The sequence below is a fragment of the Ursus arctos genome, unplaced genomic scaffold, assembly GCF_023065955.2.
Source record: "Ursus arctos isolate Adak ecotype North America unplaced genomic scaffold, UrsArc2.0 scaffold_19, whole genome shotgun sequence".
Taxonomy (NCBI): Eukaryota; Metazoa; Chordata; class Mammalia; order Carnivora; family Ursidae; genus Ursus; species Ursus arctos.
In genome coordinates this window covers 47603426-47622857 of record NW_026622863.1, presented here as the reverse complement: position 1 = coordinate 47622857, position 19432 = coordinate 47603426, and the positions used below count along the sequence as shown (strand labels likewise).

Below are 19432 nucleotides of genomic sequence, written 5' to 3'. Positions count from 1 at the left end.
TTTCCGTCTGTAAAGTGGGTCTGTCGGCCTCCACAGCCCGTGCCCTTACCCACGATGATTACCTGACTTCCCCAGAGCTAGAAAACGCCCAATTAATCAATCATTGCCCACATCCCAGACACTGCAAGGGAGACCCTAAACGCCAGTCCACTTTAGGAACGGTCTTGGAGCCTGGAATCGCAGAGTCGAGAAGCAGGGCGCTTGGGTGTAAGTCTGCGCCCCTCCGCGCCACTGTCTCCCGGCTCGAGCAAAGAGCCTGGTGGCCGCCCAGCGCGAGCGTGCAGGGGACCCGGCGTGCAACAGGGCCCCGCTCCCCGCACTGTCCGGCCTCCAGGGCTCCCGGCCCCGCCTGGGCCCGGTACTCAAGGTCCCTCTGGGCAAGGAGCCCCCAGTGCACCGGATTCCGCGAGAAGGGGCAGGACACGCCCCGTGGGAGGCCCCCCGGGTGGGGAAGAACCCCTCAGGCCCCTCTCGGCCTCCGTACCTGACCGGAGCCGCCTCCCCCGGCCGCAACCACGGCGCTGCCGGCCCCGTCCGCCTCCTGCGCCGCCGCCATCTTCCCGCTCCGGGTCCCCGCCCCCGCCGCCAGCCCCGCCCCGTCCCCGACGGCGCCAGCGCGATCGCGCGAGATTTCACACTTAGCCCGACTCGCCAGCAACCGTATCCGGCAAGAGCGCTTAAGCCACGCCTCTCGAGAGAGCCGCTTCCGGCTAAGAACGAACCAGCCCGGCCACCGTACTCCGCCTCCTCTCTGCCACACGCTTGTTTTCATCTAGTAGACGTTCTCTCTGCTTTGAACTCCCGGATTTTCTCGGCCAGCCTAGGAGCTTCCCACAGGCTCCACTCCCTTTGCTTTCTCGAGTAAGACCGCCTCTTCCATTTATGTGAGCTTGTAGGCCATCCTGCTCGCCTGGCCGATTCTTCGAGGCCTTTCCGTTTTCGTGTTTCTTGAGCTTTCCCGGCCACCGTAACGCCTCAAAACGATCCCCCAGTGTTGCATGAACCTCCGTGGCCACCGTACCCAGGACTTAGAGGGCGGGCCTTTTGTCGGTCCCGTCGCCTTCAGATCCCTCTTCCTAAAGCAAACCTTTCTTTCAAGTCCCCTTAGGTTAAGAATTTTCCCGTGCACTCGGAATTACTGTATCAGGGTTCTCACAGCCGCCAGCCAGCCCCTCCCCAGGCTTTCGGGTCACTTAGTTTAGCCCGCACGCGCGTTCCGGGGTGATCTTTGCTTCCTAGCGAATTTCGCAACTCTGGACTCTGCTTCAAGGGTTCTAAGAACGTCATCTTTTTTTTTTTTTTAAGCTATGTATCTTTGTACAGATCCAAGCCTGGACACGTGTTGCGAGACCCCTGGCGTGGGGAGGGTGGTGTGGAGGATCAGAAAAAAGTCTGTGACCGGCTACTAAGCCTTATCTATGAGTTGAGTGGAGGTGTGACCTGGTTTAAACTCTGGTTGTGCTACTGACCTTCTAAATGATCCCGGACAAGTGACATACCTCTTTGGGGCTCAGTCTCTTCCTCTTTTTATAAACGAAGAATTTCCGTCCAGCTTGTGTGCCGCGGGGGTTTTGGAAAGACCTGGTGAGATCACGAATGTGAAGCACCTACCCACCCAACCCCACCTCACTCTTAGCAAGCGATCAATATCTTGCACTGTTATTATGGACCTTACAGATTACCCGAAAGGGAGAGCAGGCTTTGCAATGGGATTCTCCAAGTATTTATTTCTCATTTTACTATCTACTTCCTCCACCTATCTCTCGGTCCCAGTTCAGTAGTAATATCACGTCCTCCAGGAAACCCTCCCAGGACCCCAGGCTGTGCAAGCGCCGCCTCCCAGTCTTCCCGGTTCCCTGGGCTCCCCAACCCCATCCCTGCCCACTTTATGTCATCACTGTCAGGGATGGGTGTGGTATGTCTTGCCCTGGGCGGGGAACCGAGGGTTAGTCATGCTCCCTGCCCTGCCTCCAGCACTGCCCCAGGAGATGATTGCTAAGTGGAAGGTCGATGACCTACCTCTGAGGACCAACACAAGGGCAAGAAATTACCTTAGAGAATGTTTTTCCCAGTCCACTTCACTCACAGATAGTTAAGGGAAGCAAGAACAAGTCTGTGAAATTGTATGCCCAAGGGGTGCCTGGGTGGCTCAATCGGTTAAGCGTCCGCCTTCTGCTCAGATCATGATCCCAGGGTCTTGAGATCGAGCCCCTTCTCGGGTTTCCTGCCCTTCTGCCCCTTCCTCCCCTAGGTTGTGCTCACTCTTCGCTCTCAAATAAATACATAGGAATTTTTAAAAAAAAAGGAAATTTTAGGCCCAGTTGTTAAGTCTAGGGATGAAATGAACGTATTGATTGAAGTCCACCAGACAAGAGGCAGATTGAGATTTGTGGGCCTCTTTTTTAAAAAAGTACAAAATTACATGCACAAGCCTAAATAGAGGACCACAGAAAGCCCAGGCAAGTGAGGGGCTTTAGAGGGGTGCCTGGGTGGCTCAGTCGTTAAGCGTCTGCCTTCGGCTCAGATCATGATCCCAGGGTCCTCGGACGGAGCCCCACATTGGGCTCCCTGCTCAGGGGGGAGCCTGCTTCTTCCTCTCCCATTCCTCCTGCTGGTGTTCCCTCTCTTGCTGTGTCTCTCTCTGTCCAATAAATAAATAAAATCTTTTTTTAAAAAATTGAGGGGCTTTAGAAACGTAATCTGCAGCGTCACTGTAACCCCATCTCTGCTTTCAACTCTAGATACAAATTGCTCCGGTCTGCCCTCCTCTCTCATAAACCACAGAGTCCTGATCTGTTGGAGCACGAGGGTCTCTCAGCTAGGCTGGGACCTTAGGCTCCCTCTGAAGCCCTTCCCCATGTCTGTTGAGTGACCAAATAAGTTCTTCCATTTCTACTAACTGCTCAGTGAATCACAGCCCGCAGCTACTCTGTCGTCCAGTAGGGGACGCCCAACACCAACCAGAGGCTGCGATTGCAGCTTCTAAGGGAGAAAAGGACTGGAGCCCTACACTTTCGGGTCCTGAGGGAAAAGGCTTGGGGGTCCAGACTCCTGAGTCCGAGGAAGAGGAAGTCTGGGGTCCTAGACTTCCGAGTTCTGGGGGAAGAGGCATCCAGGGGCCTGGACTCTGGGGTCCTAGGGGGAGTGGGACTGGGGTGGAGGCCTGAGAAAGGAAGGAGGAATCCGGGAAGGGCACCAGGATTGGTTGGAAGCCGAACTGGCCTGGGCAGTGGTTTGGTTTGGCTTGAGTCCATGGGAAACAAGTGGACAGAGCTGGGATTGTTCCTCTAGGGTCCCCCCTCCCCATCACCCCCTGGGTTTGGCAGCCTCAGCTCTTCCCAGGCCCTGGGGACTTGGGGGCATTTCCCACAGCCCCTCCCCAAGGCCCCTGTTTTCTACTAGACTCCCAGCTGCCCATCCTCAAGACCTGGGAAAGCTGCCCCAAGAGCGCTGAGAGGCCGGCTGGAGGTTAATGCCAAGCAGAGTAGGAGAAACACAGGCCCTGGATCCTCAGAAGCCAACAGCCCCATCCCTGGGACCCGGAAGTCCAGGCCCCCAGCCCTCTACCTGGGGGCCCCAGCACTGTTCTCTCTGACTGTGCCGCCTCTGCTCCTACTTGCACACCCTGTGCTTTTTGCCTGCAATTCCCCACTACCCGCATAGCCATTTCCCAACCACCAACCATCCTGCGCTGCCGATGCCAATAGGAGACCAAGCCAGTACCCCCCTCCCCGCCCCCACTTTCCAGCAACAACAGCCCCAACCACACTGCACTGTGGTGCATCCCCTGGGACCAGCCCAGCCAGGTTTTCTAGGGGGCCCTGTTCCCTGTCCAAGGGGATTGCACCAGGCCTTGATCTCTTCACTTCTTCTTTTCTTCATTGCACAAACTGCTGTCTGAAGTCATCTTCTCCCTTGGTCGTCTTGCTCATCCTCAGCCTCCCCCCCTCCCACCCCCCCAGCGGCTCTGTTTGTGGCCTCCAGACGGAACAGAGCTCCTGATCTTGAAAGGGAGCTCAGAAGATGTTACCACTGTTGCTAATAAGGAGAGAGCAGCTAACTAACGAAACACACCACACAGCTGTAATCACTAAAGCTGCGTGGAATTGGGCCCAGACCCAATCAATAGCTCTTTGAAGGGCCACAGAAAGCGGGACTCTGTCTTTTCCCTGCAGTGTCCCCTGGGCCCAGCAGGGTCTCAGTAAGTACATGTTGGACCAGTGTATAGGAATGGTCACAGAGCACAACTTTTGTAGATCAAGCCTCTTGGGTCCCAGACAACCTGGGCTCTGACTTCCTATGCTCAGTAGTGACCTCTGGGCACCAGTCTCCCTCTAACACAGGATGCTTCACTGTGATGCACGTTTAAAAGATACTCCGAGGACGTGGGTAGTGCCAGAGGCCACTGGAAGTTAGCCGTGTTCATGGTTTGTCATTTTACGTATGAGAAAGCCAGACCTTGGTGAAGGACGGTCTCTAATTTTGTTGTTAGGGTTATTCATTATTATTCACCTCTTTATTCCCACTGACCAAGTTCGGCCTACGCACGTCCAATGGGCACTCAACAACCATTGGATGGACTGAATCAGTCCCCCCATCTTGGCCCCTGAGGTCTTCGAAAAGCAACCACATGGAAGAAAATAAATGGTTTTTTAAATTAATTTATTTATAAGAAGACAGACTGGCGTTGGGAGCAGGATGCTGGCAGCTGCTGAGAAGTGGGGAGTAGGTCAGAGGAGCCAAGGGGTTGTGGGGTCTGGACTCTCCCTTCCCCCCTGGTCGGGGCCCAGCTGTTACTGCTCTCCCTTCAGGATAGAAAGTAACTGGTCAGTGAAAATCCCTGTGTAAGTGCTCACAGCTGCTGTGCTTTTGCTGTACATGTCCCTGGAGAGAGAGGACAGACGCTCAGAGCAGGGAGGAGGCTGGGAGTACCCCGAGTCTAAGGGAGAAACAGGCTGGGGGCCCAGAATCATGTGTCCTGTGGGAAAAGGTAGCTGGAACCCAAACTCTTGGATACCTAGGGAGGACAGGGCTGGGATCTCAGAATCCAGGGTTCGGACAGGGCTGGGGGCCAGAACTCCTGGTTCCCAGTGGGGGCGGGTTGATACCTGATTTTCTCATCCATGCCATTCAGGTATGACTTCTCGTACAGGCCCTGGGCGGCCGACTTGGCTGTCCCCCAGTAGCCATAGAGTGATTCCTGCACCTGGCCAAGCAGTGTGGAGCTGGTGGCTTCATCTTGCTGGGGCACATGGGCCCCCTGGACCTCTGCAGGGGGAGAGTGTGTTAGGAGAGCCAAGGAGCCTGCCCCAGGGGACATTGAGGCAGGGAAGGAGGGGGACCAGGAGAGGGTCAGGTGAGAATTGGACTGGGAAGATACTTGGGGCTCATCTCATCCCCCTCACAGACCCCTCCTCCCCTGCCAAACACACTCACCACATCCCAATACCAGGAGGACAAGAAACAGAACCAGAAGGTATCGGGCACCCATGGCTTCAGAAGACCTGGAATGCTGAGAAGGCTGTGGGGCAGGGTCATTGGTGACATCTAGTCCTGGGGTCCCCCCGAAGCCCACCAAACTCAAGAGGAGGGGGTTGGGCTTCCCCTCTCCCCTGCCTCCTCCCAACCCCCGAGTCCAGTTGCCAATGCATTGGCTTGGGCCTCACTGTCTCACATTTTATGATTCTACTCCTGATTCTCACACCTCCGTTCTAACATCCATTCATTCTCTCAAGAAGCATTTCTTGAGCACCTAACCGTGTGTGCCAAGCACAGCCCTGACCTTCCATAGCCCACGTGAGAGAGAAATACAATCAACGATATTAAATGAGGGAAACATACAGCATGCTGTGGGGTGAGGGCTACAACTACTGTGGAGGGGGGAGGGCGTGTCGCGTGGCCTGGGAAGGGCGTGGCAGAGGGCGACACTTCTGCTGAGACCCTGTATGAGGATGCACCTCACAGACTCAGTGGGCACGTTTCTGATGCCCTGGGCCCTGTTCTGGGTGCCTTCCATCTGGCTTCACCCCCCTCCCCTCCCTTCCCCCCCTCCCCCCTCCCCCCTCCCCCTGTGACAGAAGCGCTCAGCTCAGTGAGTTCAGTGCTCAGGCCCACTGTCATCTGCAATTTGGAGATGAGGCTGAGATCTGACCCCGAGGGGCATCGGCACCGGGAAACAGTCTAGGATTCTAAATTCCACCCCTCCAACAGAGGAATTGAATGTTGGGACTCTTGCAGGTTTCTGACATAATATTATCTTTGCCCCCTCCCCGCTGACCCTTCCCCATTTCCATCTTGGTCCCTCTCTTACCGGACTCTGGCAGGCCGTCCTCACGGGCTCCACACGGGCACAGAAAGGCTTTATAGCTCTTGAGGTCCACCTCCCCGTCCACAGCCACCACCCCCACCTTGTCCCCTAGGCCAAAGTCCAAGCCAACAGGGCCGCTGAGGGGGTGGTGCAGGGCAGAGAGGGCAGTGACTGTCCCCAGGGTCAAGCCCCAGGGAGCCCCTACTCTGACAACTGCCTCCTGAGAGAGACAGGCTGGGTGGGGGCTGTGAAGGCGTTGGGGGTTCTGGCCACCCACCAGGAAAGGGGTCTGGGGTTTCCCTCACGTGGGAAGCAAAGTCAGAGCTCTGAATGAGGGGTCACCGTGGGGACCTGCTGACCTCCTCTGCACGCCAGCCTTCCCCCTCCATCCCAGACTCAGCTGTCTGATGTCTCCTTCCCCCCAGAAGCCTGCAGTGGTGGGTCTCAGGGCTGGGGGAAGGAGGTCATCCCCCTGACTCCGTCCCCTCAGGGCCCCCCCACCGTCCCCCCCCCCAGGTGTCACTTCCTGTAGTCATTAACTGCTGGGGGTGGCCACAGTGGGAAGGGACTGGGACAGGGACACAGAGAAGCATTTCTTTATTGCGGACGCTGCAGAAACTTTAATTCTGGTCCCCATCCCCACAGAGAAGCCGGGGGCACAGATTGTGGGCCCGGTTCAGAAGGCTGTCTTTGGAGCTGCGGAGCCAGGCCTGGGTGCGGAGACTCAGGTCCTTCAGGTGGTCATCATAATAGGTCTGCACAAAGCCCTGGAGAGCCTCTGGTCCCCTGTAGAAGAGGGGACATGACGGTTGAGACCCCAGCTACCCCCAAGACTTCTGCTGCCCCATTCACCCCTCCTCTTCAGAGCTAGAAGTGCCTGCTCTCAGCTCTTACCCGTCACTCTTCTCAGACCCAGAGGTCACAGCCTTACCACTCAGAACCCAAGAGTTCCGGCCCTGCCCCTGCTCCCTCTGACCCAGGTTCTCCCTCTAACCCAGGAGTCCAGACCCCCAGCCCCTCTTCTTTCAGACCCAGGAGTCCAGACCCCAGCCCCTCCTCCCTCAGACCCTGGAGACCAGACCCCCAGCCCCTCCTCCCTCAGACCCAGGAGACCAGAACCCCAGCCCTCTTCCCTCAGACCCAGGAGTCCAGACCCCAGCCCCTCCTCCCTCAGACCCTGGAGACCAGACCCCCAGCCCCTCCTCCCTCAGACCCAGGAGACCAGAACCCCAGCCCTCTTCCCTCAGACCCAGGAGTCCAGACCCCAGCCCCTCCTCCCTCAGACCCTGGAGACCAGACCCCCAGCCCCTCCTCCCTCAGACCCAGGAGACCAGAACCCCAGCCCTCTTCCCTCAGACCCTGGACACCAGACCCCCAGCCCCTCCTCCCTCAGACCCAGGAGTCCAGACCCCCAGCCCCTCCTCCCTCAGACCCAGGAGTCCAGACCCCCAGCCCCTCCTGCCTCAGACCCTGGAGACCAGACCCCCAGCCCCTCCTCCCTCAGACCCTGGAGACCAGACCCCCAGCCCCTCCTGCCTCAGACCCGGGAATCCACCCCCCAAGCACATCTGCACACACTCACCAGAACCACTGCCATTTCTCTCTGGTCCTGGTCACCAGTGTCTTCACCTTGTCGGACACCAGGCTCCAAGAACTACTCGCTAGCCCCGGTTGGGGGCTCGGGGATTCTGTGGGCACAGCTTGCAGGCATGCTAGATGGGACCAGAGGGCCATATGGGCAGGCTGGGACCTGAGAATCCTTCCTCCTCCCTTCCCCACCGTGCTCACCATCACTGTCACTCCTGGTGGCCCAAGGGCAGCCCCTTGACGTCCGTCATGGCTGCCTTTCACCTCGTATGTCCCTTTGACCACTTGTCCCCCTTTTAGCCATCAGTCAATTTCTTGTCACCCTCTGTGCCCACAGCCCCTCCTGTCACCCCTCTGTCTGTCTGTGGTGTCCCCCCTCAGTAACCCCACCTCTTTGACCCCATCCCCCTCCTGATACCTCCTTTACTACCTGATCTTGCTGCCCCCTTGGGTCTCCTGTGACCCCCACACTGTCTGAACCACGTCTGCAGGCAGCGGAGGGAGAGCACAGGAAGACCCCCAGGGATGGAGGTTGGCAGGGCTATGCTGTTCGTTTCCCCCAGGGGGCTGGGGTCCTGCCTCAGATCGCAGTTGACCTCCTCGTACACGCCTGCCTGTCCAGCACTCACGCGCCTGGGCAAAGCGTTGCCTACAGAACCCAGCCTTCACATGGACACACGTGTTCGTGCATGTACAGAAGCACCCGTATGACCTTCAGAGTGCCTCAGCCAATGACTGAGCCTCTTCCATACTCAGTGTTCCCTTCTGTAGAATGGGATAATGAGAGCGCTGCCTCGGGGTTACTGGGAGAAGTCAGAGTGACCATGCATGAGGCACTTGGGAGGGCACCTGGCACACTGGAGTGTTAAAATTTTAGATGCATGTGCAGAACGCAGACAGGCTCACATACCAACACACACAGACACCCTCACAGCGTCCACACACTCATATCTTTTGCATAAAAACCTGTGCACACAAAACTATATATGCTTGTTCACGGACACACGTTTACCACAACGTCATGTTCTTGTGCAAATACACACACCAACGCACACCCTCGACCACGGTCATTTGCACCAGCCCCATGTGCACACCTCACACGCGGCCACCACCGACACGTTCTCCCAGAAACGCACACCCATCTCTCCACGACGAAACACCCAAGCTCCATAACCACGTGTCGGCCAACCTGCACGCCCTACACCCCACACCCCTGCAGGGGCCCCGCAGCCGCCCATCCGCTCCTCCTCACCCACAACACAGGCCAGGACCAGAATGCAGAAGCAGAGGGAGGGCAGGGCCTGGGGCCTGAGTCCAGGAGGCAACATTTCTGGGGGTTCTCGTTCCTCCGTTCCTCCTCTGTTCCTCCGTGCTCAGCTCTCCTGGCTGGGGGAGGGGGAGGCTGCACCGAGCAAGCAGAGCCCTCCCCTGGCTGCCTCCCCACGCCCCTTGGCAGGGACTTCAGAGAGAGGGGCCCAGGTGACAGTGACAAGCAGAGGCCTTGCCCGCCCCTGCTGGCCTTCCTCCTTCCTACCCTCCCAGCGCTCTGGCCTGACAGGGGAAGACAGAAGGCTCTCCGGCCCCCTCCTCCCGTAACTGGGGTTCAAATCCTGGCTCCACCTCACCTACTGGCCTGGCTCTCTGGCTTCAGTTCACGCCTCTGAAAAATGGGCCCACAATCCATACTTCCGGCAGGATTTCGATTGAATGAAATGATACGAGGAAACATCTTGGCAAGGACCCTGGTGATGTGGTGCTCACAGATCATGGCTGTTTATGATTCTTCTCTGTCTAAGATCCCACGGGCACTGGGACACGCTCTCACCAGGTGACCCGCACAATTACAACTCCTTCCCTGGGCTTCCGGGTTTTCATCTGTAAAGTGCAGATGCTCGCAGGCCCTGCCTCCCAAAGCCCATGGGAAGGCTGGGTGAGGCCCCGTGAGAGAAACTTCCAGGTGCACGGAGTAGGAAGTCGTCAATATCAGGCTCAGGCCCAACACCAGGCAGAAAGAAAATGAGCCTTTTTCTCCCAGAGGTTCCAGCCATGAGCCAGGGCACACGGTTCAGCCAGGGGACCATGGACTGGATTCCTCAGGGCAGGGCTGGCAGATAAAACACAGGACGCCCATTTGAATTCAGATAAATAATAAGTTTTTCTTTTAGTATAAGTATGTCCCACGCAATATTTGGGAAGTATACTAAAAATTATTTGTTATTCGCCACAAGCAGGGGGAGCGGAAGGCAGAGGGAGAAGGAGAAGCAGACTCCCCGCTGAGCAGGGAGCCTGATGCGGGACTTGATCACAGGACTCTGGGATCACCACCTGAGCCGAAGGCAGACACTTAACCAACTGAGCCACCCAGGGACCCTGGGATCCCGTATTTTCATGCGGTGAATCCGACAACCCCACCTTGGCCACAACCTGAGCAACTCATACAGGAGTACCCCCACCTTTTATTATTATTATTAATTATTTATTTATTTGAGAGAGAGTGCAAGCATGAGCTGGGGGAGGGACAGAGGGAGACGGACAAGCAGACTCCTCGCTGAGCACGGAGCCCAACCCGGGGCTCGAACCCAGGACCCCACGATCACCATCTGAGCCAAAGTTATCACCTAACTGGCTGAGCCCTCCAGGTGCCCCTAGTAGTCTCCCCTTACCCACAGTTTCGGTTACCCGAGGTCAACTAAGGTCTGGAAGCAGATAATCTGACACTACCCCAGCAGGCCAGCACTCACCAAATACCACGTCGCAGTACCTATGTCATTCCCGTCACGTGGGCATTTTATCATCTCGCATCATCACATGAAGAGGGGTGAGTACAGTTCAACAAGGTATTCTGGGAGGGAGAGAGAGAGAGGGCACACTCACAGAACTTTTATTTATTTATTTATTTATTTATTTATTTATTTATTTATTTAAAGATTTTATTTATTTATTTGACAGAGAGAGAGAGACAGCCAGCGAGAGAGGGAACACAAGCAGGGGGAGTGGGAGAGGAAGAAGCAGGCTCCCAGCGGAACAGGGAGCCCGATCTGGGGCTCGATCCCAGAGCACCGGGATCACGCCCTGAGCCGAAGGAAGACGCTTAACGACTGAGCCACCCAGGCGCCCCTCACAGAACTTTTATTACAGTGTATTATTATAACTGTTCTAGTTTACTCATCATTACTGTGTCTAATTGACAAGTTAAACTTTACCATAGTGTCCGGACAGGGAAAACCAGTAGATGGAGGGGTTGGCACTACCTGTGGTTTCAGGCATCCCCTGAGGGTCTGGGAATGCCGCCCCCCCCCAGATGCGGGGCAGCTACTGGACCGTTTCATGCTGACCCATCAGCTTCCTTCCTGCGGAAAGCTGCTCCCCCCAGGGGCCCCCGCGGGGGCGCCAGCACACAGTAGGTATGCAACAAATGTGCCCCGGAGCTCCCGGCTAACAACAATGGGCAAAATGAAACCGCTGGGGAAAAAACAATGAAAGCTGAGAGCTTCTGTTCGGAATGACGAGAAAGTTCCAGAAGTGGATGGTGGTGAAGGTTGCAGAACAGTGTCAATGTACGTAATGTCGCTGACGGGTACCCCTAAAATGGTTAACATGGTAAATTTGGTGTTATGTATTTGACCATAGGAGAAAAGAAAAAGAAAAGCCCACCATGCATCGTGGGCAGACGCCAGGTGGGTGGGGTTCAGAGCCTGACTCTACGTCTGCCCTGCTGTGTGACCTGCTGCGAGTTGCTTAACCTCTCTGGGCCTGTTTCTTCGTCCATGCCCGGGAGTCAAGCACCAGCTGCCCTGGAGAGGAGAGGAGACTGTTTATGTAAATTGCCGTGAGCAGCGCCGGATACACCGCAGAAGTGCTCAGTCAAGGTCAAGTCAAGGTCAGAGGCTGTTTATTAAGCTTGTGTTTTCTTTCTTTCATTCTTTTTTTTTTTTTTAAGATTTTATGTATTTACTTGAGAGAGAGCAAGTGAGAGAGAGAGAGAGAGAACCAGCAAGGGGGGAGGGAGAGGGAGAAGCAGATTCCCAGCTGAGCAGGGAGCCATATGCCGGGCTTGAGCCTAGGACCCTGGGATCATGACCTGAGCCGAAGGCAGACGCTTAATGACTGAGCCACCCAGGGGCCCAAGCTTCTGTTTTCTGAGCATGTGCTCTGCACTAGGCACCATGGCCAGTGGTGGTTTGGCGCCTTAACTCATTGAATGAACACAACAGCGCTATGGCCTGGCCATCTTCATCATTTCCGTTTTACAGATGAGAACACGGAGGCTTGGCGCTGTTGGGGTAAGGCCGCTGACCAAGGGCTCCTCAACCACCAAGTGGTGAATTTGAACCCGGCTCCCTCACACCTAGCCAAGCCAGGACAACCCCTGCGGCAGCTCCCCAGCTGGGTCCTAGAGGCCAAGAGGGAGGTTGGAGCAGGGCCGGCAGCCGGGTGGGCCCCGGGGAGGTCTCTGACCCCTGCCCTGGCTCCAAGGTCAGTGTGGGCTGTTTACTGTTTGCAATGTTTGCCCATCCTGGGGACGGGAACAGGCTGAAGGTCGTTCAGGGAGGACCTCAGAGTCAGCTGAATACCAGCTGGGGGTAGGGTGATGGGAGCAGAGAGAGAGGTCACAAGAGGGGGGATGGGTGTTGGGGTGGGCTCTGAGACCCCAGGGCGCTTGTCTGATGTCAGGGAGCATCTCTGAGTTTGCAGCTCTGTGTCGGAGAGACCACCAGACACCAAGATCTCTCTCCCCCAGTCCAGACCCCATTCCCTCACTCCTGAATCCTGGAATCCACCTCCCTTCTAACACTCCTGGGCCCTCACCTCCCTCCTCTGCGGCCCTGGGTTGTGGCAGGAATGTCTGGGGCCCAAGAGAGACTGAAATGTCCCCTCCTTTATCTCTTCTTTCTGCTGTCTCCAGAGAGTTCTGCTTCCCTTCATTGTTAAGACACAGAGATATTGGGGCGCCCGGCTGGCTCAGTCGGTTAAGCCCATCTGACTCTTGATCTCAGTGTTGTGAGTTCCAGCAAAACAAAAAAAGGAGATATTCGCATACCATAAAATTCACCCTTTTGAAGTGGGCAATCCAATGTGTGTGTGTTGTTGTTGTTTTTTAGCATATTTGCAAAGTTGTGCAACCATCACCACCGTCTAATTCCAGAACATTTCCATCACCCTGAAAAGAAACCCCCACACCCATGAGCCCATCGGGGTCACTCCCTGTGCCTTCTTCCCCCGGTCCAGCAGGGCCACCTCGGATTGCCTTTCTGTTTCTATGGATTTCCCTCTTCCGGATGTCATGACTCGAGCCCTGCCTGGCCTCTCGCGGCTACCTTCTTCACTGAGCATCGGGTTTTCGCGGGTCGTTCATGCTGTGCCGTGTGTCAGTGTTTCCTTCCGTTTTATGGCAGAATAATACTCACTGTATGGGGTCCATGTACACACACTGGGGGATGTTCGTCAGTTGTTGGGCACTTGGGCTGTTTCCACTTTTTGGCTGTTATGAGCAATACCGCCATGGACATGTGCATACGCATTTTAAAAAAAAGAGTTTATTTATTTATTGGAAAGAGAGTGAGAGCAAGCACAAGCAGGGGGAGCAGCAGAGGCAGAGGGAGAAGCAGACTCCCCGCTGAGCAAGGAGCCCGATGTGGGGCTCGAACCCAGGACCCTGGGATCATGACCTGAGCTGAAGGCAGACGCTCAACCAACCGAGCCACCCAGGCGTCCCTGTGTGCACTGCCCATTTTCGTGTGAATTTGTGTGCAGTTTTTTTGGGTGGACACCTAACCTGCCCAACGGTCGCTCTGTTGAACTCTTGGAGGAAGCGCTAAACTGTTTTCCAAAGGGGCTCCATTCATTCGTTGTTATATCCAGTTTTTCATTCACATCAAGTTTGCAGATGAACATTCATGGGGACAAAAGTGGTGTTGCTGGTCACGCTCTTCCCCAGTTCTTTCTGAAGACTTCTGGATTGTCTTTTGGGTTTCAGGTGCCGTGTCCCCTCCTCTAGGGAGCCCTCCCTGACCAGCTACGCTGAGCCAGGTGCCCACGGGGAGTCCCCCATCCCCGCCCTGCCCCCTGTGTGGAGTGTGTGCCTTGGGTGGGGCTGTCTGAACGTGCCACACGCGCTCCCGAGTGTGAGTGTTTCTACATGCACGTCTGGGGCTCTCCGGGTGTTTTTGTTCTTGGTTGGATCAGGGCTATTTGCTCTCTGACGTCCTGAAGGTGTGTTTGTAAACCTGAGCAGAACAAACGCATTGGCTCTAAATATAAAGTGTAAAAAGGAAATCTTAAAATGAGAATGAATGAGTTCACGAGTGTGTAGTGAATGGGAATCATGTGTCTACATGTCAGCTGGTCCGTGGGTTGCAAATGTTCATGCACTGATTCCAGAAGTATTGCTCACGCTCTCACTGTGTGCCAGGCACTGTTCTGGGCATTTGGGGGCCCTGCAGGAGACAAGACAGCCTCCATGAACTTGACATCCCAGCAGCGGGAGACACAGGCAGTAAACAAGTAAGCAAATAGACATATGATATATTCGAGGATAGCAAATACTGGAAAGAAAGACAGATACAGAGATGGGAGAGTGATGGGAGAGCCGTGTGGGGGGAGCGCAATGGGGAGGCGGGTGTTGAACAGAGACCCCAAGGAGGTGAGGAGCAAGCCAGACAGATACCTGGACATCTGGTGAAAGAGTATTCCAGGCAGGGGAGTAGCAGGTGCAAAGGCCCTGGGGTAGGAGTCTGCCCAGTGTGTCCGAGGAGCCTGAGGAGTTGCACATGAGGAAGGGCAAGAGGCCACAAGGGTGACCAGGCCAGGTAGTGTGGAGCTGGTAAACTCTGATACCACCTTCGGGTTTTCCTCTGAGGCTGGAGGGAGGGCTCTGAGCAGAGGAAGGGTGTGTGTGCTGTGACTTGTGTTCCAACAGGATCCCTCTGGCTGCCGAGTGGGAAGGGAGCATAAGGAGCTCGGAAGGCTGATGGGGGGGGGATGAGGCATTGTGTACAGAGGCTTCTATTTATGTATTTCCCACCTTTGTTCTCCGCCCTCACTCCTTGAGCCTCCCTCCCATGAGCTTGGAGCTGTCCTCGGACAGAGGTATAAGGAAACCTATAAGGGCTGTGCTCCACACGTGTTCTAAGTTTACGTCAGTGGTACCACCCTGTGCGTCTTCTCCTGTTTCTTTTCCTTTCTTTTTAAAAGATTTTATTTATTTATTTGTAAGAGAGAAAAAAAGAGAGAGAGCGCGCAAGCCGGGGGAGCGGCAGGCAGAGGGAGAAGCAGGCTCCCCGCTGAGCAAGGAGCCCAATGCAGGACTCGATGCCAGGACCCTGGGATCATGACCTGAGCCGAAGGCAGACGCCCAAACGACTGAGCCACCCAGGTGCGCCTTAAGCCTCTCTTCAAAAGTGGAGGGCAGGGGTGCCTGGGTGGCTCAGTCATTAAGCGTCTGCCTTCGGCTCAGGGTGTGATCCCAGGATCCTAGGATCGAGCCCCACATCCGGCTCCCTGCTTCGCTGGGAGCCTGCTTCTTCCTCTCCCACTCCCCCTGCTTGTGCTCCCTCTCTCGCTGGCTGTCTCTCTTTCTGTCAAATAAATAAATAAAATCTAAAAAAAAAAATAAACCAACAACCCACAAAAGCGGAGGGCACACCCCATGAACTGCGTGCTGTCCATCTTCTCTGTCTCTGCGCCTCTCCAACCTGAGACCTGGGGCGGGGGTGGGGGGGCGCAGGAAAGTGCTTGAAAAATAAATTGGCTCCAAAATGCTGGAAATACGGTCAAGTAAAGATGAGTAATTGAACAAATCGGCACAGAATATACCCTTTTGCCAACTAGCTAACCGCAGTGTGACGGCTTGAGTTTTCTCTGATGAGGGATGTGGGGGCATTTTAATATGCTGGGGTTGATGCAGGTGAGGCCCAGGGCCAGGTGTGTGTGTGTGTGTGTGTGTGTAGTTGGAGGCAACGTGTCTGGCTGGTGACTCAGGAACAAGGAAAGTGGAGAAAGGATGCGGCCCCTGGAACCGCCCCCCCACCCCTACCCGCCAGCCTACATACAAATCTCAGCTCTTCCCATTTTTTGCTGTGTGACATCACATAAGTGGCTTAAGACTTCTGTGCCTCAGTTTCTTCCTCTGTCAAATAGGGGCAGTGACAGCACCTACCTCAGGGCGTTTTGTGAAAATGTAATGTTTAGGGGCGCCTGGGTGGCTGTGTCGGTTGACTGTCTGTCTTCAGCTCGGGTCGTGATCTCCGGGTCCTGGGATCGAGCCCCGCATCGGACTCTCTGCTCAGTGGGGAGCCTGCTTCTCCCTCTCCCTCTGTGCTCTCTCTCTCAAATAAATAAATAAACCTTAAAAAAAGAAAAGTAATGTTTAGGTGTTTTTTCCTATTGAGGATAATTATTCCACTCAGTAGTACCGAGCTCCTGCATCGCGCCCAGTCCTGTGCTGGACTCTGCCTGGGGACAGTGGTGATGTCGACCCCGGCCCTGTCCTCCTAGGGCTCACAGTCCAGTGGGAAAGACAGACCCATCACTTGGCAGTGATGACCCAGCCTGGGGGCTAAGGAGGGCTTCCTGGAGGAGGGGACATCCAAGCTTTCTAGCCCAGGTCCTACCCTTGCTCCTTCCCAAATCCCTCCCTATTATCCATTTTAAGTATGATAAACACCTGCTGTGTGCATGGTGATGAACCAGCCGGCTCCCTCATCTTGGGCAGCCCAGCCACGGAAGAATACAGCAGAGCAGTCACCTCAGGCTGGGGGTCCGACCCAGCAGCTCTCCCTGTCCTGACAAGTGACTTCACATCTCAGGGTCTCAATGCCCTCACAGAATTAACAGGGCCCCGCTCCCAAGGTTCTTGTGAGGATTTTTTTGAGACCATGAAGTTCAAAGTCCTCGGCACAGGTCAAGGAGACAATGCTCCATACGTCGGACTCCTCCGCCTGTCTCCCCAACCCACCCTGTCCCACCCTGAGCCCTGACCCACAGCAAAGAAAAGAGGCACTCAGAATTCTCTACAGGGTTTTTATTGAAGGGTGGGGTGGATATGGGCACCATGAAGTCCTCGGTGCAGGGAATTTCGGAGCCCCCTCCGCGGCATACAGCCCAGAGGACGGGGCGGCTCTCCTGGTGTTCAGGAGAAGGCAGTTTTAAGCTGCTCCTTCACTTTGTTGAAAGTCTCAGAAAACCAGTTCCTGCAGGGAGAGATGGGGAAGGCGTCACTGTGTTTCGTCTCCCCTCTGGGGAGATCCTGTCCCCTTACCTGCCTCCCCCATCTTCCCCTTTCCCTTCCCCCCAGGAAAGAGCATGGCTCCCCTCTCTGTGGGACTGGGAGGAGCCCTGGCCTGGTTTTCCCAGAGGGATCCGAGCCCTTTGAAGTCAGAACGCTCCCGCCTGGCCCAACTTTCAAGGCTCGCTATCTCTTGCTATAAGCCTGATCTGGCCTAGCTGTCCCCTACTTCTTCAAGGGCACTCTCCAGCCTCCTTGTCTTTGCCCAGGCTGCCCCTCTGGCCTGGATTATGTACCTATCTTCCTGGCTCAGGGCCTTTGCACTCACCCTCCACAGGGAACATTCTTCCCATGTTTCTAGGCCTGGCTGGATTTTCCTAATCACTCAGATCTCTCTCTCTCTCTTTTTTTTTTTTTTAAGCAAGACAGCCAGGCCTCGTGGGGGCTCGAACTCACGACCCCAAGATCAAGACCTGAGCTGAGATCAAGAGTCTGAAGCTTAACTGACTGAGCCACCCAGGCGCCCCGAAGCAGTAACACTTTAAATGGAGATACGAAAAGGGGCGCCTGGCTGGCTCAGTTGGTAGAGCACATGCCTCTTGATCTCCGGGTCGCGAGTTCAAGCCCCGCGCTGGTTGTTAACACCCACCCTGTTTGTTGTCTTTAGTGCTTAGCCCTGTCTGGGCTAATCTCCTGGACATTCACTGGTTTATAATCTGCTCCCTGCGGGCTGGGACTTTATCTCGTTCATCACTATTATTCCCCACATTGGAACAGCCCCGATGCCCTTAGCAGATGCCCAATAAATATTTGTTCATGAATGAATGATTCTCTAAGTGGCCAAAGGGAGTCAATGTTGCTTAAACAGCATATCGAGCATTCACAATGTGCCAGGCACTATGCAAATACCCTTGTTTGCTTCTCCTCAGAACCATCCATCTTACAGACGAGGAAAAAGGCTGGTCCACATCTAGTCCCAAGATCACACAAAGATCACACAAAGAGCAGTGAGTCCGCTGGCCTGTGGACCCAGGTCTGGCTGCCTCCCAAGCTTGGTCTTTCACCACCACGCAGGACCATTTCTACGGTGTGGCCTAGATGGGAGTCAGGAACCTTGGCCCCACATCTGAGCACCCTGCGAGCCAACTGTGACCACAGGGAAGCTGTCAGCCTCTCCAGGCCTCAGTTTCCCCAATCTGTTAATGATCTACCCCAGCCCTCCCAAGCCCTGGGAAGGTTCCTAACCGGGTCTTCGCAGGAATGTCGCTCTGCTTGATGCTTTCAATGGCTGCCCGGGCCTTGTCCTCCAGGGTGTTACCAAACTCCTTCAGCTTATCCGGGATGCTCCCCAAAGTGCTGGAGATTTCTGGGGCCGCCTGGGCGGGGGCTGGGCCTGCCCAGAAGATGCGCGGGGGTACAGAAATTTCAGTATTGGGAGCCCTTAGGATGAGATTTCAGGGATGGGAAAGGAAATCCTTGAAAGTGATTTTTGGAGGTCATGGTGTTAGACTCGGAGGCGGGGCGGGGGGGGGGCGGGGCGGGGAGAGGGTACTAGAGCGACCAGATGGAGCTCAAGCTGCTGGGAATTAGCTTACTCTCAGCACTGCCTCCTTCCTCCTCCCCTTTCCAGGCTGTATAAGCAAGACAGCCAATCCTGGAGGGGCGAGTCAATAGATCATCTGTTGCTAGGGCTTCCCACGGCAGATTTGCCACCCGCCAGACTGTCCCTTAGAGAGCCCTCACCCACCTTGCAGGGTTGGGGGTGGGGTGATGGGTGAGAGATAGGAAACTGGGACACAGAAGGGGCCCCAGAGCTCTCAAGGGTGCTTGAAGCTCACACCCCAGGCCCGTGACCAGCTTCAAGCTTCCACATCTCAAGCTCCCAGATTCTTCTGTCTCACTTTTACCTTCCAAAACCATGGCCAGAACCGCCACCAAAACTGGGAGCGACAGGAAGAGCCTCATGGCTGGGCCGGAGGGGCACTCTGGAAGCAGAAGCAGGGCGGGGGAGTGATCAGTGACACCCCTCCTCCCTCCCCGAATTCCTTCCACCCCCCTTCTAGTTCTCTCGGAGAGGCATCCCTCCGGGGCCTTGAGCACCAACCTGGATCAGTCGCGGGACAGCACGGGTGGGAGGTCCCGCCCGGCCCAGGCGTTTATCGGGCCTGGGAGGGGGCGGGGCAGATTAATCCCTCCCATTAAGCTCCGGCAGACGGCCTCGCCCGTGCCCACCCACCTTTTCCTCTTCCCCGCCTGGCTGGTGGGGGTGCGTGGGGCAGGTGGGCCTCCGTGTATCCCTTAGGCCTAAAGCC

General features: G+C 55.7%; 4 protein-coding genes across 4 annotated transcripts in view; all 4 read right to left on the bottom strand.

Moving 5' to 3' along the window:
• The window catches only part of CLPTM1 (CLPTM1 regulator of GABA type A receptor forward trafficking), a 28363-nt gene extending 27786 nt beyond the window's left edge, over positions 1 to 577 (bottom strand). The window contains exon 1 of the mRNA XM_026482090.4: positions 485 to 577. Coding sequence (XP_026337875.1) covers positions 485 to 556 — 72 coding nt within the window. The 5' untranslated portion in view covers positions 557 to 577. The remainder of the gene's footprint in view (positions 1 to 484) is intronic.
• Positions 578 to 4645: 4068 nt separating this feature from the next.
• Positions 4646 to 6415, bottom strand: APOC2 (apolipoprotein C2). The gene is made up of 4 exons (XM_026481717.3): positions 6311 to 6415; positions 5437 to 5521; positions 5109 to 5268; positions 4646 to 4884 (listed from the first exon to the last, which is right to left on the bottom strand). Exons 2-4 carry the CDS (start codon positions 5489 to 5491, stop codon positions 4794 to 4796), a joined length of 306 nt encoding a protein of 101 aa, XP_026337502.1. The 5' UTR covers positions 5492 to 5521; positions 6311 to 6415; the 3' UTR covers positions 4646 to 4793.
• A 484-nt stretch (positions 6416 to 6899) lies between these two features.
• APOC4 (apolipoprotein C4) lies at positions 6900 to 9338 on the bottom strand. Its single transcript, XM_026481718.4, has 3 exons — positions 9147 to 9338; positions 7890 to 8019; positions 6900 to 7093 (listed from the first exon to the last, which is right to left on the bottom strand). The coding sequence occupies exons 1-3, from the start codon at positions 9220 to 9222 to the stop codon at positions 6928 to 6930; spliced, it is 372 nt and encodes a 123-aa protein (XP_026337503.2). The 5' UTR covers positions 9223 to 9338; the 3' UTR covers positions 6900 to 6927.
• Positions 9339 to 16901: 7563 nt separating this feature from the next.
• Positions 16902 to 19280, bottom strand: APOC1 (apolipoprotein C1). The gene is made up of 4 exons (XM_026482091.3): positions 19225 to 19280; positions 19028 to 19105; positions 18366 to 18513; positions 16902 to 17085 (listed from the first exon to the last, which is right to left on the bottom strand). Exons 2-4 carry the CDS (start codon positions 19083 to 19085, stop codon positions 17025 to 17027), a joined length of 267 nt encoding a protein of 88 aa, XP_026337876.1. The 5' UTR covers positions 19086 to 19105; positions 19225 to 19280; the 3' UTR covers positions 16902 to 17024.
• Between the last annotated feature and the right edge of the window lie 152 nt (positions 19281 to 19432).

Coding starts and splice junctions, on each gene's coding strand:
- APOC4 (XM_026481718.4), bottom strand. CDS start 9,222: ATGTTGCCTCCTGGACTCAGGCCCCAGGCCCTGCCCTCCCTCTGCTTC. Junction 8,020..9,146: donor GGTCCTGGCCTGTGTTGTGG/GTGAGGAGGAGC, acceptor GGTCCCATCTAG/CATGCCTGCAAGCTGTGCCC. Junction 7,094..7,889: donor GAGAAATGGCAGTGGTTCTG/GTGAGTGTGTGC, acceptor CCTCTTCTACAG/GGGACCAGAGGCTCTCCAGG.
- APOC2 (XM_026481717.3), bottom strand. CDS start 5,491: ATGGGTGCCCGATACCTTCTGGTTCTGTTTCTTGTCCTCCTGGTATTG. Junction 5,269..5,436: donor CCTCCTGGTATTGGGATGTG/GTGAGTGTGTTT, acceptor CTCCCCCTGCAG/AGGTCCAGGGGGCCCATGTG. Junction 4,885..5,108: donor GGCATGGATGAGAAAATCAG/GTATCAACCCGC, acceptor CTCTCTCTCCAG/GGACATGTACAGCAAAAGCA.
- APOC1 (XM_026482091.3), bottom strand. CDS start 19,085: ATGAGGCTCTTCCTGTCGCTCCCAGTTTTGGTGGCGGTTCTGGCCATG. Junction 18,514..19,027: donor TCTGGCCATGGTTTTGGAAG/GTAAAAGTGAGA, acceptor TCTTCTGGGCAG/GCCCAGCCCCCGCCCAGGCG. Junction 17,086..18,365: donor GACATTCCTGCGAAGACCCG/GTTAGGAACCTT, acceptor CTCTCCCTGCAG/GAACTGGTTTTCTGAGACTT.